The sequence below is a fragment of the Pygocentrus nattereri genome, chromosome 16, assembly GCF_015220715.1.
Source record: "Pygocentrus nattereri isolate fPygNat1 chromosome 16, fPygNat1.pri, whole genome shotgun sequence".
NCBI lineage: Eukaryota > Metazoa > Chordata > Actinopteri > Characiformes > Serrasalmidae > Pygocentrus > Pygocentrus nattereri.
The window spans coordinates 15,999,982-16,018,301 of record NC_051226.1 but is presented as its reverse complement, the minus strand read 5'-3'; the positions used below and the strand labels follow the sequence as shown (position 1 = coordinate 16,018,301).

The 18,320-nt window shown below is 38.2% G+C and overlaps 1 protein-coding gene across 2 annotated transcripts in view; it reads right to left on the bottom strand.

Moving 5' to 3' along the window:
• The window catches only part of arhgap42a (Rho GTPase activating protein 42a), a 37,072-nt gene that overhangs the window by 6,226 nt on the left and 12,526 nt on the right, over window positions 1–18,320 (bottom strand). The window contains exons 4-20 of one of the 2 annotated variants that reach the window (XM_037545855.1): window positions 16,620–16,691; window positions 11,717–11,818; window positions 11,452–11,562; window positions 10,842–10,946; window positions 10,387–10,516; window positions 8,170–8,270; window positions 7,938–8,047; window positions 7,647–7,706; window positions 7,203–7,281; window positions 4,774–4,813; window positions 4,577–4,639; window positions 3,612–3,686; window positions 3,420–3,504; window positions 3,282–3,340; window positions 2,217–2,322; window positions 1,493–1,652; window positions 1,105–1,267 (exon numbers count right to left, since the gene is read on the bottom strand). In XM_037545855.1, coding sequence (XP_037401752.1) covers window positions 1,105–1,267; window positions 1,493–1,652; window positions 2,217–2,322; window positions 3,282–3,340; window positions 3,420–3,504; window positions 3,612–3,686; window positions 4,577–4,639; window positions 4,774–4,813; window positions 7,203–7,281; window positions 7,647–7,706; window positions 7,938–8,047; window positions 8,170–8,270; window positions 10,387–10,516; window positions 10,842–10,946; window positions 11,452–11,562; window positions 11,717–11,818; window positions 16,620–16,691 — 1,621 coding nt within the window. The remainder of the gene's footprint in view (window positions 1–1,104; window positions 1,268–1,492; window positions 1,653–2,216; window positions 2,323–3,281; window positions 3,341–3,419; window positions 3,505–3,611; window positions 3,687–4,576; window positions 4,640–4,773; window positions 4,814–7,202; window positions 7,282–7,646; window positions 7,707–7,937; window positions 8,048–8,169; window positions 8,271–10,386; window positions 10,517–10,841; window positions 10,947–11,451; window positions 11,563–11,716; window positions 11,819–16,619; window positions 16,692–18,320) is intronic. The other variant, XM_037545856.1, reaches the window with a different exon arrangement.

Sequence of the window (18,320 nt, the reverse complement as noted above, 5' to 3'; positions counted from 1 at the left end):
ATATCAGATATTTGGAACCCACTATACGTACAATTACAGTACGCAGCCCATCTGTTCTCATCGACACCCACCCTCTGCCCCTTTTATCACTGGTCAGTGTCTGACCCCAGGAGCGCTGCTGAGCATAAATTAAGTGAGAAGTAGATCACTCTCAGCAAGGCAGTGACAATGACAGGGTAGTGACAGTGGCATAAGATGTGCAGGTGCAAGTGTATCAGGAACAACAATGTCAATGTCAATTTATTTATAGAGCACATTTTACACGTTAGTTGACCAAAGTGCTGCACAAATACAAACACTATACTACAGTACTAGTAAAACAATTTAAAAGAGACAAAACAAATTACATAAAAGCCATGGAATAGTAATGAGCTTTAAGACTAGATTTAAAATGAGACAGAGTGGGTGCCAATCTAATTTGCTGCGGCAGCTCATTCCACAGTTTCGGCGCAGCCACAGCAAACGCTCGGTCCCCCCTCTGATTCAGCCTCGACTTGGGGACCACCAGCCAAAGCTGATCGTCAGATCTTAGGGCCCGTGCCGGAACATAAGGCACAAGCAATTCAGCCAAATAGCTGGGAGCTAACCCATGCAGAGACTTATACACTAAAAGCAATAGTTTATACTGTATTCTAAAGGTCTCTCCTGGCCAGATAGGAGAATTTCTGTCTTGGCCTCGTTTAGATTTAAAAGTTTAAAGCCATCCATGCCTTTATTTCCTCGAGGCAGCTCAGTAGAGTGGTCAAAGATGTAGCATCCTCTTTCTTCAATGGTAAATAAATCTGGGTATCATCAGCATAACAATGGAAGGAGATCCCGTATTTTCTAAAAATAGCCCCCAATGGCAGCATATACACTGTAAATGAAAAGGGGCCCAGGATCGAACCCGGGGGAACCCCAGATGCTGCAGAGTGCCTCCCCACTATACAACAGCATTGCTAAGGTTTTTATACAAGTCATTGTCACTGCGGTTGAGACTTGCCCTCACCCAAAATTATCCAGCCTAAAGCAGCTCAGTAGTCAGAAACTGACCAACATGTAGGTGTTTCTGATAAAGTGGCCTGTGAGTGTATTCTGAGTGTGACTGAGAGGAGGGAAACACACTGTCAGCGTCGGCCAGGCACAGAGCAGGTGGGTACAGGCCTCTGGACTTGCGCGGTCCTGACGAAAGGCAGATGGCGTTGCTGCGGTGTGAGCTAGAGCGAGACTGAGACTGAGGCTGAGACTGAGGCAGAGGCACGTTAGGATCTGGAGACTGGTGAAAGATCTGAGGAATACCAAACAGACAATATTCAGAATACTTACGACCATAAATAACATCATGCAGGGACAAGACACAAGCCAGCTTAAGCTCAATATATACACAGCTTGAGCATATTTAAAAAACAAAGAAACAGTTGTCAACCTCTGTCGCAGGAACTGAGTGATTGCTCCCTTCTGTTTGGTAAACACTGCCACCTGCTGTTGACTTTAATTAAGGGATATAACTTACCTTCTCATAATTCTCTATGAGGATCTCCACCACAATGTTTTGAAACTTTATGTTCATCATGGCAGCCACTGTCTCCTCCTGAGAGCGCATGAGTGTAGGTCCAAAGATCACTCCAAGATTAGATACTGTCATTAGATTCTTCTGGCTGTGTGTGGAAACCCTGCAAAACACAGAGAAAAGTGTACCTAATGAACCCAGAGCACTCAAATATCTCACTGACATTCACAAACAGAAGAATGAGAAAGCCACACTGAAAAAATTATTCAAAAACGATGGGGAGTTAAATTATCTTAAATCTACTCAATATATCTATCATTTCTCATTTTGAGATTGTTGTAAGAATACTATACTATAATATTAATATTATCTTGCCTATGTATTTGACTTCATATTCTTATTCCTTTAGCAAATAACTTGAATAATCTATTCTTTTTTTCAGGAAATAACATTCAGGAAATAAAATAACAGAAACATGAAGTATAAAATGTGCACAGGCACAGATGTGTTCTGTTTTCGTTTCCAATATGTTAACTTCAGCTATAATAAAGTTATTAAAATATGCAGAAGTGTGTTCTCGGTGGAGGATGTATAAACTTAATTTCACTTAAAATCACAAACGTGTAATCTGACTGAAGCACTCAAACCTTTGCTTATGTATATATCATATATCGTTTTTCTGCAGTGCAGTTTGTCTCCTGAAAAATGTTCTGCTAGATTAACCTACACAAACAGATGTTTGATCAGGATGTCCAGCATCTCTTTGTTCTTCTCAGGTAGTTTGTGCACAAGAGCATGGACGGCACGTACCCTGTAGTTCTGATCATCTGACTCTAGAAATGCAACAAGAGGTGTTAATATTCAGTTCATCTTAATGTTGCATGACTTTGTATTTGATCCGTTTTATTAAACAGAAAATAACAACAGGGATCCATTGCATAAAATCAAATGAAATGAAATCAAAGAGCTTCCACTAAAAATGTACTGTAGGAAACAGCTACTCCAACACAATTAGACCTGTCACAATTACTATATAATACCAGAACGCAATTATTAGAGCTGTTCTCAATCATTCAGCTGACCACAATTATTATATTTACAATCACATGTTTCCATCACAACAAGGAATTGGGAGCATATTAATCAGTTCAGTTGAAGCAAATAAATTTAAATTAAGGGTATGTCTTCACTGAGACATGTCATGGGTTTTACGAAAACAACAAAAGTTTTAACTTCTGAGTGGTACTTTATTTATGACCTTAAGACGGCAGCAGTGAGTAATGCTCATTTATTTATGCTCAAGCTGCTTCTGTTGTCAGTTGGAAGATCGTAAGTATTGACAACTAAGAAGTAAGATCTAGTAAGAGCTAAACAGCCAATCTAGACACTTTGTTGCATTCAATGCACAAAAAGAACCATTCAATTGTTAACTGTGCTTATTTATATGGCAATTCATCAGCTACAATTCCAGAATCAGGACAGGCCTATGTAAAATAAAACCATTCCTTCAGTCCCACACCCAGCTGCTACCTGTTTTTGAACTAAGACTTGTTTAAATTTCAGGCCTTTTTCGTTTGTATACCTTCCAGGCAGGAAATAAAAGGGATGCCAGATTTTCTTGCATTCTTTGAATTTGTTCTTCAACATAAATCATATTTTCAGTGCAGTATGTTTGTCAATTCATTTAGCCAGCTGAAAAGCATTAAACAATCATTTCCCATTTTTCCTTTGGAATGCGCAGAGGACCAAGTTAGGAAAAAAAGTTGAGAGAAGGACACATGGAAGAACTCACTGACTGCCATGATGAAGTCTTTGTGAAGTCTGTAGGTTAGGAGGGGTTCAGCCAGACACCTGGAGATACAGCAGCTGAATTATTGCACATGTTTTGACATTACCCGGCAAACTGCCTTTGGTTAGATTATTTTCTTACCTGAGGTAATTCTTTAGTCCACTAGTGATAGTCTTGTTATCCCAAGTGTCTGGGTCGAGGTCCATATCTGCAGGAGCTTTGGCAGCTGTATAAACATCAAAACAGTCAAGATTAAACTGTGTTCTGTGTTCCCTTTGCTGCAATCAAAATGATTAAGCACATGACATAACAGTGATGAAAAAAGAACTTTACCAAACACTGAAGTCATAAGTCTCTGCACTTTAGAATTAACTCCTCCTATTCTGTACAGGCCCAAAGTTTGGATACCTGGAAAACAGAAGAAAAATGGTATCAATTCAGTTTTGAGCAAGGATGTGAATATGAATATATATTACTGAGCAAAGGTCAGAGATCACTCTTCATTTTTTTAATGAAAATCCATTAAGTACATTACATTTTCAGAGGAGGTGTAAAACAAGGAAGAAAGTAAAAGTAAAACATGAGTTTCCATCAAGGGGTTTTCTAAACTGGAGATCAGATATTATTAAAGGATGGGACTCTTAACAGCTGTGCAAGAACCGGAAGGCCAGCAAAACTCTCACCATCAGATAAACAGTAAAGCTTTCATCTTTGAGAGAGAGGAAAAAATCAAGCTCCACTCTTGCTTTAAATCTGAAAAAAATCTGAAAAAAGAATTTTTGTACATCTTTCCACTGTGAGAAGACAACACCATGAGTCTGAAAGGATGTGCAGCTGTCTTACTCAGAAAAATAAACAAATACAGAAGGTGCTGTTGTTCTCAGAACAACAGAGTGACCACCACAGACTTCAGACCTTAACGTTACTGAACGTCTTTGGGATTATTTGGATCATGAGAAGCAGAAAATGCAACTAACTTCTAAGACTGAACTTTGGAGGTGTGAAAAAATGTCCTTGCAGATTAATTTGAATGGAATCTGTAATAAAAACAAATTGTGCACAAAGATTTCTATGTGATGTTTTGTTAAATGCATGCTTTCTGCTTTTTCCCTAGACAATGAAAAAATAACTTATACTTAATGGCCGGTTTGACTAGAAAGTAAATAAATGTAGGGGGGTCTCTGATTTTTGCACAGAACTGTGGCTATAAATCATATTAATAATTCAAGTATACACATGAAAGAGAAAGCCGTGGAACAGATGAAATATTAATTTGGGAAAGTAACTACCAGACTCACCTCTTGTCTCCACAAGGTGAATACACTTCCTCACAAAGTTAAACCCGGCCTCATTTAGGAATGCTGCAAAAAAAAAAACTGTGTTACATTTGTTGAAATTGTGATGTGCCATGATGTGGTTTTAACTAAAATAGGCTTCGGTGCACTAAAACACAAATTCACAGTGTTTGATTAAACGGTAAGGAAAGTGAACTTACTTTCTTCTTTCTTGCTAAGAAGTGCTGGCAGAGTATAAATCTACAGATAACAAGACATGTTCGTTAGTACCACTGGACACATCTTTTACTAGAGGTAGCACATAAATGCAAATACCCATTTAACCCATCTATGCCATGTAAGAGTGATTTGGAGCTATTCCAAGTCAAAGTCATAATATTTCAGGACAGCAGTTTGAAGTAATGTTTGCCCTTTGGTGTTTCAGAACAGCATAACTGAGGTTAAATCCTGTCATTAGCTGTATATGACTGTGCTTTTGTTGACTGATCAAAGGTAAAGGTTATAAAGAGCCATTACTGAAATTTAAATATTCCACTCTGTCATCTCAACATCCTGGCTTTTAGAACTTCCTCAGAACACAACACTGCTGATTGCTTCATGATGAAAAAGATTACAAAAACAACAAAACTTTAGGAATGAGTCACTGGCTTGGTTGCAGAAAGATGAAAAATTTCTTCAATTTACTAAAATACGCTAAATTGGGTTATGTTAAGCAAACCTTAAGTACACAAAAGGACCATTCCTGCATTGCTAAAAATCAAATAATACCTCTGCTCTGAGGCAAAGGCCTGCAGCACCTCCTTTTCAACATCACACTTAAGAAAGGTTCCTAAATTGTTCTTGGCATGGATGTTTTGGGGAAAAACATCACTTGTATAATTTAAACTTTAAATAAGGTTATTAAAATAATTTTAATGAAGCACATATTGAAAGGATCTTTTTGGAATCAGAAGAGATTCTTCTATAGGAGTAAGAGTAAAATTGGCAAAGCCTTGTTTTAACATGGTTGAAGTCTTGGAGGATAAATATCTAGAGCATAAAAGAATTGTAAACTGTTAATAGTGGCATTTATTCAAATGTTTTGCTTAGAAAGAGTCACCATGACCAATTTATGTTTATATCTTGAGCTCATGAGTGGAGGCCATGAGGTTTCCATATATGAGTACAAGGGGCTGTGACAAACTGGCTGAGTTTCAACAGGAAGAGGAAGGAACTGCTAAACAGCTCAGCAGTTCAATCAGTCTGACCAAAGCTGAATCTGGCATCCTGAATCTCCATGCGAGTGTGTCCCAGAACTTGCACCCTCAAGCTAGCACCAACCACAGAGCCTAGCTCCACCAAGAAACATGTTTCAACACAATAAAATGTATCCTCGCACTCCAGATCAGACTTGTCATATAATTAATTTTCAGACTGTGTCTCTTTTTGTTATTTTAAATAATCTGAGGTCAGATTGGTCATAGAGAACATAGTACAGACAATTGATTAGAGTTTCATTTAAACATTAATCAGTACGATTTTAACATTCATCGGCATATTAAAGCTAATAGATTCTGTTAATACTACTGAGATTAATGTACAACAGTGATCGGTAGCTTTCCTTCAAATGCTCAAACTGTAACAAAGTATCTGGTGTAGATACTAAAAGACAAAGGAAGCATATAGAAAGCATTGGACCCTTCCAGTAAAGGGTTACCACATAATCTATAGGCAAAACACTTTGCAAAAGTCAGAGACTACTCTTCATTCATTCAGTCAAAATAGCCATTAAGAACAAATTCATAGCCATTAAATACAAATACTGATTATCATTAAAAAAATGAAAACATATATTTAACATAAAAGGACAAGTTAATTATTAAATATTTTCCCCTCAGCATTAAGATGTCCAATCTCTGCCTTAATTATAGCTTCCATTCTTTTTAAGAAATTTGTTTTCAGTTTTTCAATGAAATGTACAGGGATGTTTTTCCACACCTCCAAAGTTCAGTCTTAGAAGTTGGTTGCATGTTATACTTCTCATGATCCAAGTAGTCCAAGACATTTAAATATTCAACAAAACATCCAAAACATTCAGTGATGTCGAGGACTGGACTCTGGGGTGAGTCTACTGTTCTTAGATAATCAGCAGCTTCCTGACAGCTACACATCCTTTCAAGCTCATATTGTCTTCTCACAGTGGAAGGATGGACAGAAACATCTGTGTTTTTTCAGATCTGAATGAAGAGTGGAGCTTGATTGTCTCCTCTTCCGCAAAGATGAAAGCTTTAAGTGCTGTTTATCTGATGGTGACAGTTTTGGTGGTCTACCAGGTTTTGCAGGTGGTTGTTAGGAGCCTTATTTTTCTACATCTTTTAATAATTTTCTGATTTGCAGTTTTGAAAACTCTATTTTTTTCATTTATTGTTCTTTTATTTTCCCTTTCCTTATACAAGTGGATTAATTCATTAATCTTATATCTAACCCCCTCAAAATAACTCTTAAAAAAACAAATAACCTTTACTTAATGGCTGTTTGACTGAAAAGAAAATAAATAAAAGGTGCTCTCTGACTTATGCACAGTACTGTAAGTCCCAGAATTTCTGTCATGCTGTGTAACAGAAGACTGGCACCATGGGTGTTTTCTCACCGGCTCTTTTCCATCCATGGCCTCCATCCACAAACGCCTATTGGATTCAGACAAAGCCTGCAGGGTGATGATGCCATGTCTGAGGAACAAGCAGAGGAGCGAGATTATTTAAGTTTTAACAATCACCTACAAAGCAAATTTCCCTATATTGGCAGCTCCCAGCAGCAGCTACATAATGCTGATTATAACTGCTTGCAACTGCTTTCATCAAACGATTTCTTTAATATTGTATATACAGATGAAAAATTTCCACCTTCCTTGGCCCAAACTTATCTTCTTTGGGTTAAAAGCACTTTTCTAAAGTGTGTCATTAGCAAGTTGAAAGCAGCAAGTTAATGTGAAAGAGGCAAAAGCTAAACATTTTGTGAGAGAAGCTGTAGGTTGCTGGTAGCATGTGGTAGCACACGTGCAATCACAACACAGAGCAGGAAGAAAGTGACATACCGGCGGACTTTATAGAAACACTGAAGAGAACTGAATAGAATCCCTTGACATGTGTTATTTCTTCAGTTGAGAGGAGGAAGAGGAAAGGAAGGAAAGAAGGAATGTTGAAAATAGTCTCTTCTAGACTTCAAAACTTGCCAACAAAAACACTGAAGTGGAAAATCCACTCTTTCAAAATTCTTTACCACATCCTGCCGTGCCAGACGTCACAATGTCCTCACTGACCTCACAAATGCCTAATGGAAAGTGGAAAAAGTGCCATAACTTCACGTGCAAGAATTCAAAACAAACCTTTCCATCACTTCAATATCAAAGCAGAAGCGTTTGTCGATGGAATCTGTCCTCCTCCTGATGCAGGACTGGAGCTTGAACATCTCAGGTGGACTCATCACCAGTCCGTTCTTTAGATCGAAAGCACAGTGACACAATAATTACTGCAATTACGACAAGACTGCATGAAAGCTGAATCTGGTAGAAGAGGGATATTTCAATAGAGCAGAAATTTAATAATCCACAATTTCACCTGTTTGCCTCCAGATTTGATCTCTGAGTTGCTCATGGTGAACATTTTGGTCTCTTTTTCATATGAGCAGTAGTGTCGGCTCCACGTGAATCCAAGGGGTCCTAAAAAAACAAAGTATGTGGTTTTACTATGACCACAAATGTGTCTTAGGCAATGATAACACTTAAATGGATGTGTAAAAGGTACTCAAACTTTGCCAAGTTCATGTACAGCCCCATTTTTAAAGAAATTGGGACACTGTGCAAAATGTAAATTAAAAAAAATGTAACAATGTGCAAATTATCTAAGACCTATATTTAAAAATAAAAAATATTTAAAATTATATTGAAAACAGTACACCAAATACATGAAATATAACACATAACATGTTGAAACTGAGAAATGTCATTGTTTTTGAGAAATATATGCACATTTTTAATTTGATGCTAGCAATATGTTGCAAAACAGTTGGGATGGGGGCAACAAAGCAATAAAAGACTGGTAAAGGTGTGTAATGCTACACCATCTAACTACTTATTAGGTTCATTGGCAACAGGTCAGTAACATGACTGTGTATAAAAAGAGCATCTCAGAGAGGCTAAGACTTTCAGAAGTAAAGATGGGAAGGGGTTCACCACTCTGCAAAAGACTGTGTGGACAAATAGTACAACAATTCAAGAATAACATTTCTCAACGTAAAAGAGAACTTAGAGATTTCGTCATCTACGTTACATCATTTTAAAGGATTTAGAGAACACTGGGAAATCTCTATATGCAAGGGACAAGGCCAAAGACCAATACTGGCTGGCCGAGATCATTGTGCCCGCAGGTGTCACTGCATTAACAGACACAATTCTGTAGTGGAAGTCACTGAATGGGCTCAGAAACACTTCTGAAAGCCACTGCCTGTGATTAAAACTCTACCATCCAATGAAAAAAACATATGAGTAGGATCAAGAAATGCCGCAGCCTTCAATGGGCCCAAACTCATTTAAGATGGACTGAGGTGAAGTGGAAAAGTGTCCTTTTTTGAAAATCATGGACCTTGCATCCTCCAGGTGAAAAAGGAACCACTCAGCTTGTAATCAGCGCACATTTCAAAAGCCAGATAGTATTGGGGTGCATTAGTGCACGTGTCATGGGTGACTTGCACATCTGTGAAGGCACCAATAATTATAATGATATATACAGCATATATACAGCAACATATGCTGCCATCCAGACAATGTCTTTTTTCAGGGAAGGCCATTTTGGTAAGACAATGCCAAACCACATTCTGCACAGACTACCACAGCATGACTGTGTAGTAAAACAGTAAGGTGCTAAACTGGCCTGCTTGCAGTCTAGACCTGTCAAACTCTGTGCCCAAATGCTTACAGAAACATGTTGCTGGCATCATGTTGTCTTTATACTTTTTCAGTTAAATATAGCATTTAAATGAATCGCACATCACTACATTCTGCTTTTATTTACATTTTGCACAGTGTTCCAATTTTTTTGGAAAAGGGTTATATGTGTATTAGTATTGTGTTTGCTGTACCTTTTAGAGACTAATGCTAGGCTCGTAGGTGAAAGGTTTGAACAACTGTGCCATGTGTAGCAGGAAATGTGTAGTAGGAAAAACAATAAGCCTTTGACCACCAGCTTAAGTTGTGTGAAGCACTGATTTAAGTGTTGACTGAGATGCCAAACAGTGCTGTGGAATGTTGGATGCACTGAACAGGATGAAGTAGAAGACTTTAAATCAAATAAAGAGCAAGGTCATTCCTACAGTTTGTGAACGCCTCTATTGATGCTAGCTCGCAATGCGGATGGGATTACATTGGCTATGGTTTAAAACTATAGGGATTTTACCCAAATATTTGCATGAACGTTCTCAAAATAAAAATAGAGTATAAGCAAAATTAATAACAGTTCAGTCATTGTAGAACAGATATGAAATTCTCTCACTACATGACTAGTGGATGATATTGAGTTCTAGATGCTAATTCAGATTCAGATTCAGATTCAGATTCCTTTATTGATCCCAGGGGGAAATTGCAGTTGTTACAGTTGCAGCCATTTATGTAAAAATAAACACTTTACTAATAATTTAAGACAATATAGAGAATTTACAGTATGTACACCAGATTTAAGTACTCAAGAATATAGTAAGGTGGCGGTGATTTTGATAGTAATATGAAACATATAATTGGAAATGGAATTAATTGGAATGGTTTGCATTGACAGAATACTCACTCTTCTCCTGCACATAAAGAAAACCCTCCATTGTCCACTGTCCCGGGGCTTTGAAGTCCTGCTCTGCTGACTTTATCCTCTTCATCAGATTCTCTACTTCCTGCCTAGTGCTCTCAAAGTTATTCCTTGTCTTCAAACAGCAAAACCAAACAACATGTCAGTTTAGAAGAGAAAGTCAACAGCAGTAGCAGCAATCAGCAACATCAGTCATAAGAAGCTAAAACCCCAAAAGGATGTTCATGATAAATGTGAACAGATTCACTGACAAAGCAGCTTCTTGTCTTGTGCTGTGCTAATTATATTGCAAACTAACAGCAAACTTCACAGTGTGAAAAATTCAGCTGTTCCAACTTTTTTTTTCAGCTGTTCCAGTCATTTTGCATTCAGTGTTTGTGTGCCAGTTTGTAATTGTTTGGCCTGTAAAACTCACTGGCAACCCCAATTTGCATACTTACATTTTGTAGGTTGAACTGCAGTTGCTGCTTGTATGGCTCAAACTCATGTGCCAGTTCATAACCTTCATGGTAGAATGTGAACAGACCCTGAAGGAATGCCAGGAGCTGAGAGACAGAGAGAGAGAGAGAGAGAGAGAGAGAGAGAGAGAGAGAGAGATAGAGAGAGAGAGAAATTAGACTTCAAAAGAAAGTTTCAAGACTGCCTTTAAGTATGATTTCTAGAGGGGATTCACTGATATCTAAAAGTAAAAAAATTCTGAATCACTTCTAATACCGATCATTTCTATTATTTTATTTAATAATAACTTAAACAGTGCAGATTAAAATGCTACAAAAAAGATACATAACATAATACTGTGTAATTCTCTATTTATATGTTAGCAGTTCTGATGCTATCTGTACCAGCCCCTGCTGAGCGCTGCATTCTACTGCAGATGGAAACCAGCAGGTGCAGGATGTGGCTTTAATCCTTCATCTGTCGGATTAAAAGCGGTACAAATGTGTCCCTGTGCATTTCTCACTTGTCCTGAAACAGATCTTCCAGCTGGACTGGCAGCTTGAGATATCAGAAATGAAACCTGAATTGTGATATTTCGTTTCCCTTCCTTACCGGTTCAACAAACTCAAATTTCTTTCTCTCCTGCACTTCTTGAATTTTGAAGACATATTCCAGAGAGGCATCACAAAAAATCTGCCTCTCCTTACTGATCTGGGCATCTGCCTGAAAAAAGAACAAGTAATAAATGTGTTAAGAGTGGTACACAATACAATAACAACATAGCCAGTTAGCATAAAAGAAACCAAAAAAAAGAGAGAAAAAACAGGGGAAGCGTATTATTCCACAGAATAACAATGTGAACTGTTCAAATAATTACCTCGTGTAAAAATGACTCCTTCTTTTTAGAGGACAAATTCAGGTGTTTTTCCAGAACGGTATAATATTTCTCTGCTTCTTTGTCAAATTTCTTCTTTCCTTCCTTGAAGAAAAAAACAGACTGTTGACAGAAACTGGAATTTCCTCTACATCAATTATAGAGATAAATGTCTTGTGTAGAACTTTTTCTGTTATATAAGGCCTTTGACTTGTAAACAAACATCATGCAAAACCCTCATTAAAATGTTTTGATGCTTTCCATTTGTTTATTTTGATTTGGATGGATATCGACAGAATGCACAGTTGTATTGTAGGCAGTTGTCTAACCAGCAGATGGCATACTAAAGCCTGACGACTGTATGGCCTTGAGTATGATATCAGCTTGAGGGCTGATCCCTGTATTTGAAATGACCACACCAAATCCAGCCCTGTCTGGAGGGGTGAAGTCACTGACATACAATAAAACCTCTCATATGAATTTGACTTCAGTGTAAAAGTCATCAGCGTCAGCAGAGAGCATGTGCGCACATGTGAAAGGATCACACTTGGGTGTCTTGGAAGACGCACAAGGGAAATGGATTAATCATTAGCTTCATATCTCAAATGACTGACAGTGGAAGAGCACGGCAGTACACGTGTGATCTGTACACACAGCAGACCTCAAAAGATCAGCAATAATGATCCATGTCATGGAATGTAAAGCACAGAAGGCAAGTGCTGAAATCATTTGAACAACAGCATAGCTCTGCTTAAGCTCTCTACACTAAACTTTAACAAGTAATGGTTAACTATATGCAGTGTAACTGTTTAGCATGAATGCAAAATTATTAAATGAAATGAATCAAGCATGTTTACTGACATAACACTGAGTTGAAACAAAATTTAACCACTTAAATTTAGAGATCAACATCCAAACACTACACTGTAATATGACTGGGTTGTTATAAGAGTGAAGTTACACAGGTTATGTAAGTCATAGGAGCAAGGAATGAAAATCATGACAGGTCAAAGCACAACTTGAGTTATTTTACTGAAGAGTTATGCATGACTGTGATGCCAGTAGCATGCGATTAATGCAATCAAGAGTATACATATATGCATCTCTTTTTTGTGAAGTCACAAAGACCAACAGTTCAGAGCGCATTTTGAATGAGGTCAAATATTGGGCAGCTGATTAGAAAAGAGCTCATTTACACATAGTAATGCGCAAAAGTCTTAGGCACCAAAGCAAACTGTTTAAAACCATTTAGCTCGGCAGTTTGTGTGTTGTGTGCCAACATATACCACCGTAATAAAAATACAAATATAAAAACTGCTTAAATATAATTTTAGTAGTTGTCTAAAACTATTACATAGTGCTATTTATCCACCTATTCAACCTAAAGTAGTTTAGCCTGCTTGTTCTGAGGAGTGTTTCAGCTTGAATTGCTTTTTGATTGAGGCACAAAACAGGGCAGGCGATCAAAACAGAGGTCATTTCAATATAACTGTGCAAAAGGTACAGTGGCAAAAACTGCCTGTTTGATTCTATGGGAATTTACACAATGTCAGAATTTACAACCATTTGTCACTGTGTTTTGCACACTGTGAAATTAGACCTCTGCATTTAACCCATCCGTGCAGTGAAACACCCACATACATGCACGCTAGTAAACACACCCACTAGGGGGCAGTGAGCACACTTGCCCAGCGCAGCGGGCAGCCCTATCCACGGCGCCCAGGGAGCAATTGGAGGTAAGGTGCCTTGCTCAAGGACGCTTCAGTCATGGACTGTCAGCCAATGGGATCGAACCAGCAACCTTCTGGTCACAGGGCTGGTTCCCTAACCTCCAGCCCACGAGTGCGCCTACAGATTTAGCTCTACCACAGCAAAGCCTTCAAAAATAAGAACTCACCAACGTTCCTCTCCACAGAACTTTAACAAACTTAGTAAAACTTTAGTGAAAGGTGAAAGATTTGCACAAGAATGAAGAAAAACCCAAGCTTTAAATAAAGAGAGGTTGGACTATAGTTTTGGAAAATTAATTTTAAGTACATAAATGCACATAAAATTCATAAATGGACCTCAGGTGAAAAATGAAATATGAAAAATATGTAAGATATGGTCCTTTTAAAGTCCTTCATGTCCTATGCCCACACTGGCACCACCTCTTTGTGCTGAAGTGAATATTCATGCACACAAAACCTCCAGCAGTCAGCGCCCATTTCTTGAGAGCAACTGAAATCTGAGCCAAGATGTTTGCTTTTCCTCTTTGCCATTAGCGGAACCTTTCCCATGACCCTTTTATGGCTGTTAGGCAGACTACAAACTAGCAAAAACGGAATCGCATTTCTGGCATGACTTTGTCCAAGCCCCCAGGCCCATCTGCTGACTAACAATGACATCACCCTCCCTGGACCAGGACAGCTTTTGTTTAAGAGGTTTAATAGGATTCTGTATCTTCAGCACAGAGAAAGGAAAAATTGATCTGTTTGCACTCTTAGTGTGAGTACAGTGTGTGGTCTCTTGAAGGTGTAGTTGTTAGTGTTTATGTTGTGTTTGTGTCCTTTGTTTGTGCGTGTGTGCTCTTGCGCGGGAGGTTGAACAGCCGGACAGCCGTTCTCTTTGGCCTCTGCGGTCGAAATGTCTAAGCTGAGTGAGTTCCATCTCAGCTCAGGCTGAAGAGTCTGGGGCCCAAACGCCCAAATAAGGCAGGGTGTTTTCAGCTTTGGATCTCTCAGCAGTGAGCTCATCAGACAGCACACGGCTCTTTTGAGGCAGCTGAAGGGGGGTGTCACTGTTTTAGCCCATCACAACTCTGCACTATACCACAATCTCCAACCTTTAACCACTCTCTACTTATCTACTGTGGTGTTTCCTAATTGTGCTCCTAAAGTGCCACCACACTGCACGTATTTCTCCTAATCTCAATACTTAACGTTCTTTAAAAGACATCATGTTAAACATTTTCATATCCTACCTTGCAATTCTTTCAATTCCTAATTTTAGACTAAGTTGACGTTGCTTTCTGTCTACAGGTGAGTCAAACTGGGTATACTAATTTGACTTGGATAAAGACAAACACACCCATTAGCACATCTAAAATAGGTGAAGAGTGAAGCTAATTAACATAAGGTTTAACCAATTGTGTATTTGTTAAACACTGCAATAATTTTAGGTGTGGCGTGCGCCCGTCTATCGGGCCCCGCCTTCCTGCCAGCTGCCACTGGGGCCCGGTAGACATTAGGCAATATTGTATGTCCTCCTCTCAGAGTTAATATTCCCTTCATCTATAATTTCACTTAATTAACCCATATAACTGACAGAATGTTCCTCTGTGTTTTAAAATAAAAGAATTTGATGTGTTATGTAAACTGCTAAAGCTTAAAATTGTACTGTTCACTCCCAAGTTCATACAGTACATATATAAATGTATTATTCGTGTGATGTCACAAAAACCAACACAGTTACATATATTCAGCTTTAAGCCAATCACAACAGGATAACCAATGAGAGGTTGAAAATGGTCATGCAAAAACTGTGACTGTTTTTGATCCTTCAAACAACACAAATACCACATGCCCTTGGGGAAAACAAATACAAAAAAGTATAGGATATGGCCTTTCAAGATTGCTGAAGAATATTTTTAAGATTGTTTAACTTTTTTCTAGACCTTTTGCCTGTTCTAAGTCATTTTATCTAGCAAAACTGTCTTATTACAGTAGAAGATAAATTTGCCTATTTTAAGCATTCTTTTTTAAATTAGGAAAACTGTCTACAAATAGAACATATTTAACTCGATGATATAACTTCAAACAAGTAAAACACACCTAGACCAGGTTAAATAACTCTTACAAAAATTCTTCTGACCATCACACAATGAAAATATGAGACATACTGACTAGATTGGCGCTGATTTAACTTCCAAGATATCACTTTTTGTAGTGTAAGCTATAACAATTGTAATATTTGTTCTGTGTTCTGTCTAATAAACATTGGGTTTTCAGACAGAGCATACATAGTCTAAAATAACATTGTGGTACCGGTATGTGCAGCTACTAAAACAATATTAATATTGCTTTGAAAAATACGGTTTTAACACACACACACACACACACACACACACACACACACACACACACATATATATATATATATATATATATATATATATATATATATATATATAAATAATAAATTTGATTTTATGGATGTTGGTGTGTTTGCTTAACCATTTTCAAACCTCTCCTCGAGGAAGCCCAGTATTATATGTAGATAAAAAGCAACTCCTGGTTTGACCAATCAGTGCTTCAGTAAATTGTGTTCATGATGAAATTGATGATATTAACAAGTCTCTGTGGTGGCTGTGAAGGTGTCAAGGAAAAATATGGACCCAAGAAATTATTGGTACTTTTTATAGTTTTTATGTTTATTTGAATTATGAATATGACTTTATTCTAATGTATATTGTGATAGACTCCCTGCTGAAGTAAACTGTTTAAAAATGTGCTTAGATGCCTACAACTTTTGCACAGTACTGTAAATATATATATATATATATATATATATATATATGTATGTGCGTGTGTGTGTGTGTGTGTGTGTGTGTGTGTGTGTGTGTGTGTGCGCGCAGTGGGACTGGGATTAGAAACCACTGATCTAGTGGAAATAACACATACCCACAAGCAGAGCACCAGCAACTACAGCTCTGGCCTCTGGTTTAATGCTGGTGAATGTGGCATTACTGTATCTGGTTATAATTTAGCTGTTCCTTAACAGGTGTTTGCAATTTCCCCTCATTCCTGCAGACTCTCAGCATGGACCTATGTTAAATTATGTACAGGATCATGTCACAGTACGGCTAAAAATGACTCTCTGCTGATATGTGGAGCATAAATTCACAATGGGAGTCTTAGGAACTTACTTTGGCAGCTCCAATTTGTTCCTTGCGAAACTTCTCCAGTGGCGTGATCAAGACGTCATCAGCATTTTGTATCTAAATCAAACAACAGTTTCAAAATGTTTAAAAAGGCAAGTGGATTCCAGTTTAATTCTCTGCTGAACGTTTCCCCTGAGTGAATAGACAATTTGTAATTCCAAAGAGTTACATTTTGGTTGTGTCTGGGAACTTTGGGAAATATGCTGTGCTGCTTTGACCTTGTAGGATAATCTAGAATAACCTTTTATTACTACTGTTGGGTCACTATGCATTCATGTAGAAAAAACAAACAAAAAAAATTTAATAATCCATTTATAGACAATAGATGTGAAATCTACTCTGTCTAGACAGGCGCTACATAGAACCAGTGTAGAGTTTATGCTGAGATTACAATCTTTAATTTAATTCAATTCAAACTCCTTTAAAAACAGCTCTGTGACTAAACACTATTCCACAGAATTGGCATCACAGTCTACCCCTGCCAAGAGTTACAGCAACACATACGAACGGCATCCAGAGCAATTGTTCTTACGCACTGTAAAATAATGGCACTATAATTAGTAGCACTTTCGTTTAGTAGCCCCAATTGGAAAAACATACAATTACATACACAAGTTCCTTTTATATACTTTCCCAGGCAGCGAATGGTGGGCTTCCAGTCTCACTAGAGAATTGCCCAAAATAAGTTCCACATGCTTGCTTGTGCTCAGCCCGCCCCCTGCCAACTGACAGGCCATCTCCACAGCGCTGATCCGCCAACATCAAAACTAATGGGACCTGTACCAAGAATGGAACTGTACGGTCTGCAAGCAGGACCAGATGTAAGATATGAAACAAGTAACAAATTCACTGTTTAAAGACGTGTGCTTGACGTGAGCTTCCTGTACTTTTTTTATAGTGTTACAGAGCCTAAGGGAAATATTTTGCACCTTAAACATTTGTATAAGAGAAGTACAATCTGCATAAAACTTTGGATCAACAGTGTTAACTAGAGTGCATACATCACATGAACACAATACAGGACAGAAAAACCTCACTTATCATGTTGAGGGTTTGCACACTGAGGCCAACAATCAGTGCTTGACTCATTACAGCAAGTGGCCTTTCAGCACTTCAGTTGAGCATGAGGGGTTGAGGATTTCCTCATTTCAGCGTTTCAAGAGGCAGACAGCCATGCTGTTGGCTCAACCCTTTCTCTCATTGCACCCGATGCAAGTTCCCATGGCCCTTTATAGCCAGAGAGGAAACGCACGTCTTACATCAGTCTTATCCATCATGTGGGAAAATGCCGCCCACTTAAAGCAGATAGCACTGGCTGCTCGCTCGAATTTAGAGTATATGTGCTAAGTGCCAGTAGACATGGGACATCCCATAAGTTATAGTTGCTTGATCCATTTTGCAATGGAAATGTGTCACAGGCATGGGCAGTATGATAGTATGTATTTTTATTGTGATAAACTACATCACAATATGCTTTTCTGAGAATACTGTGGATATCATCAGTACTTAAAGAGCACAGACCAGCTGCATGTTTCATTAGAAAGAGAGTGACATTAGGCTTGGGCAGCGTTGCATAAGAAATATTTAATAAAAATCATTATCTTCACAGTTTTTGATAGTATTTTGGCACAGTTTTATCTGTTCCAACCAGAGCTTTAATTGGGCCTGCAATTTTGGTCTGAAACC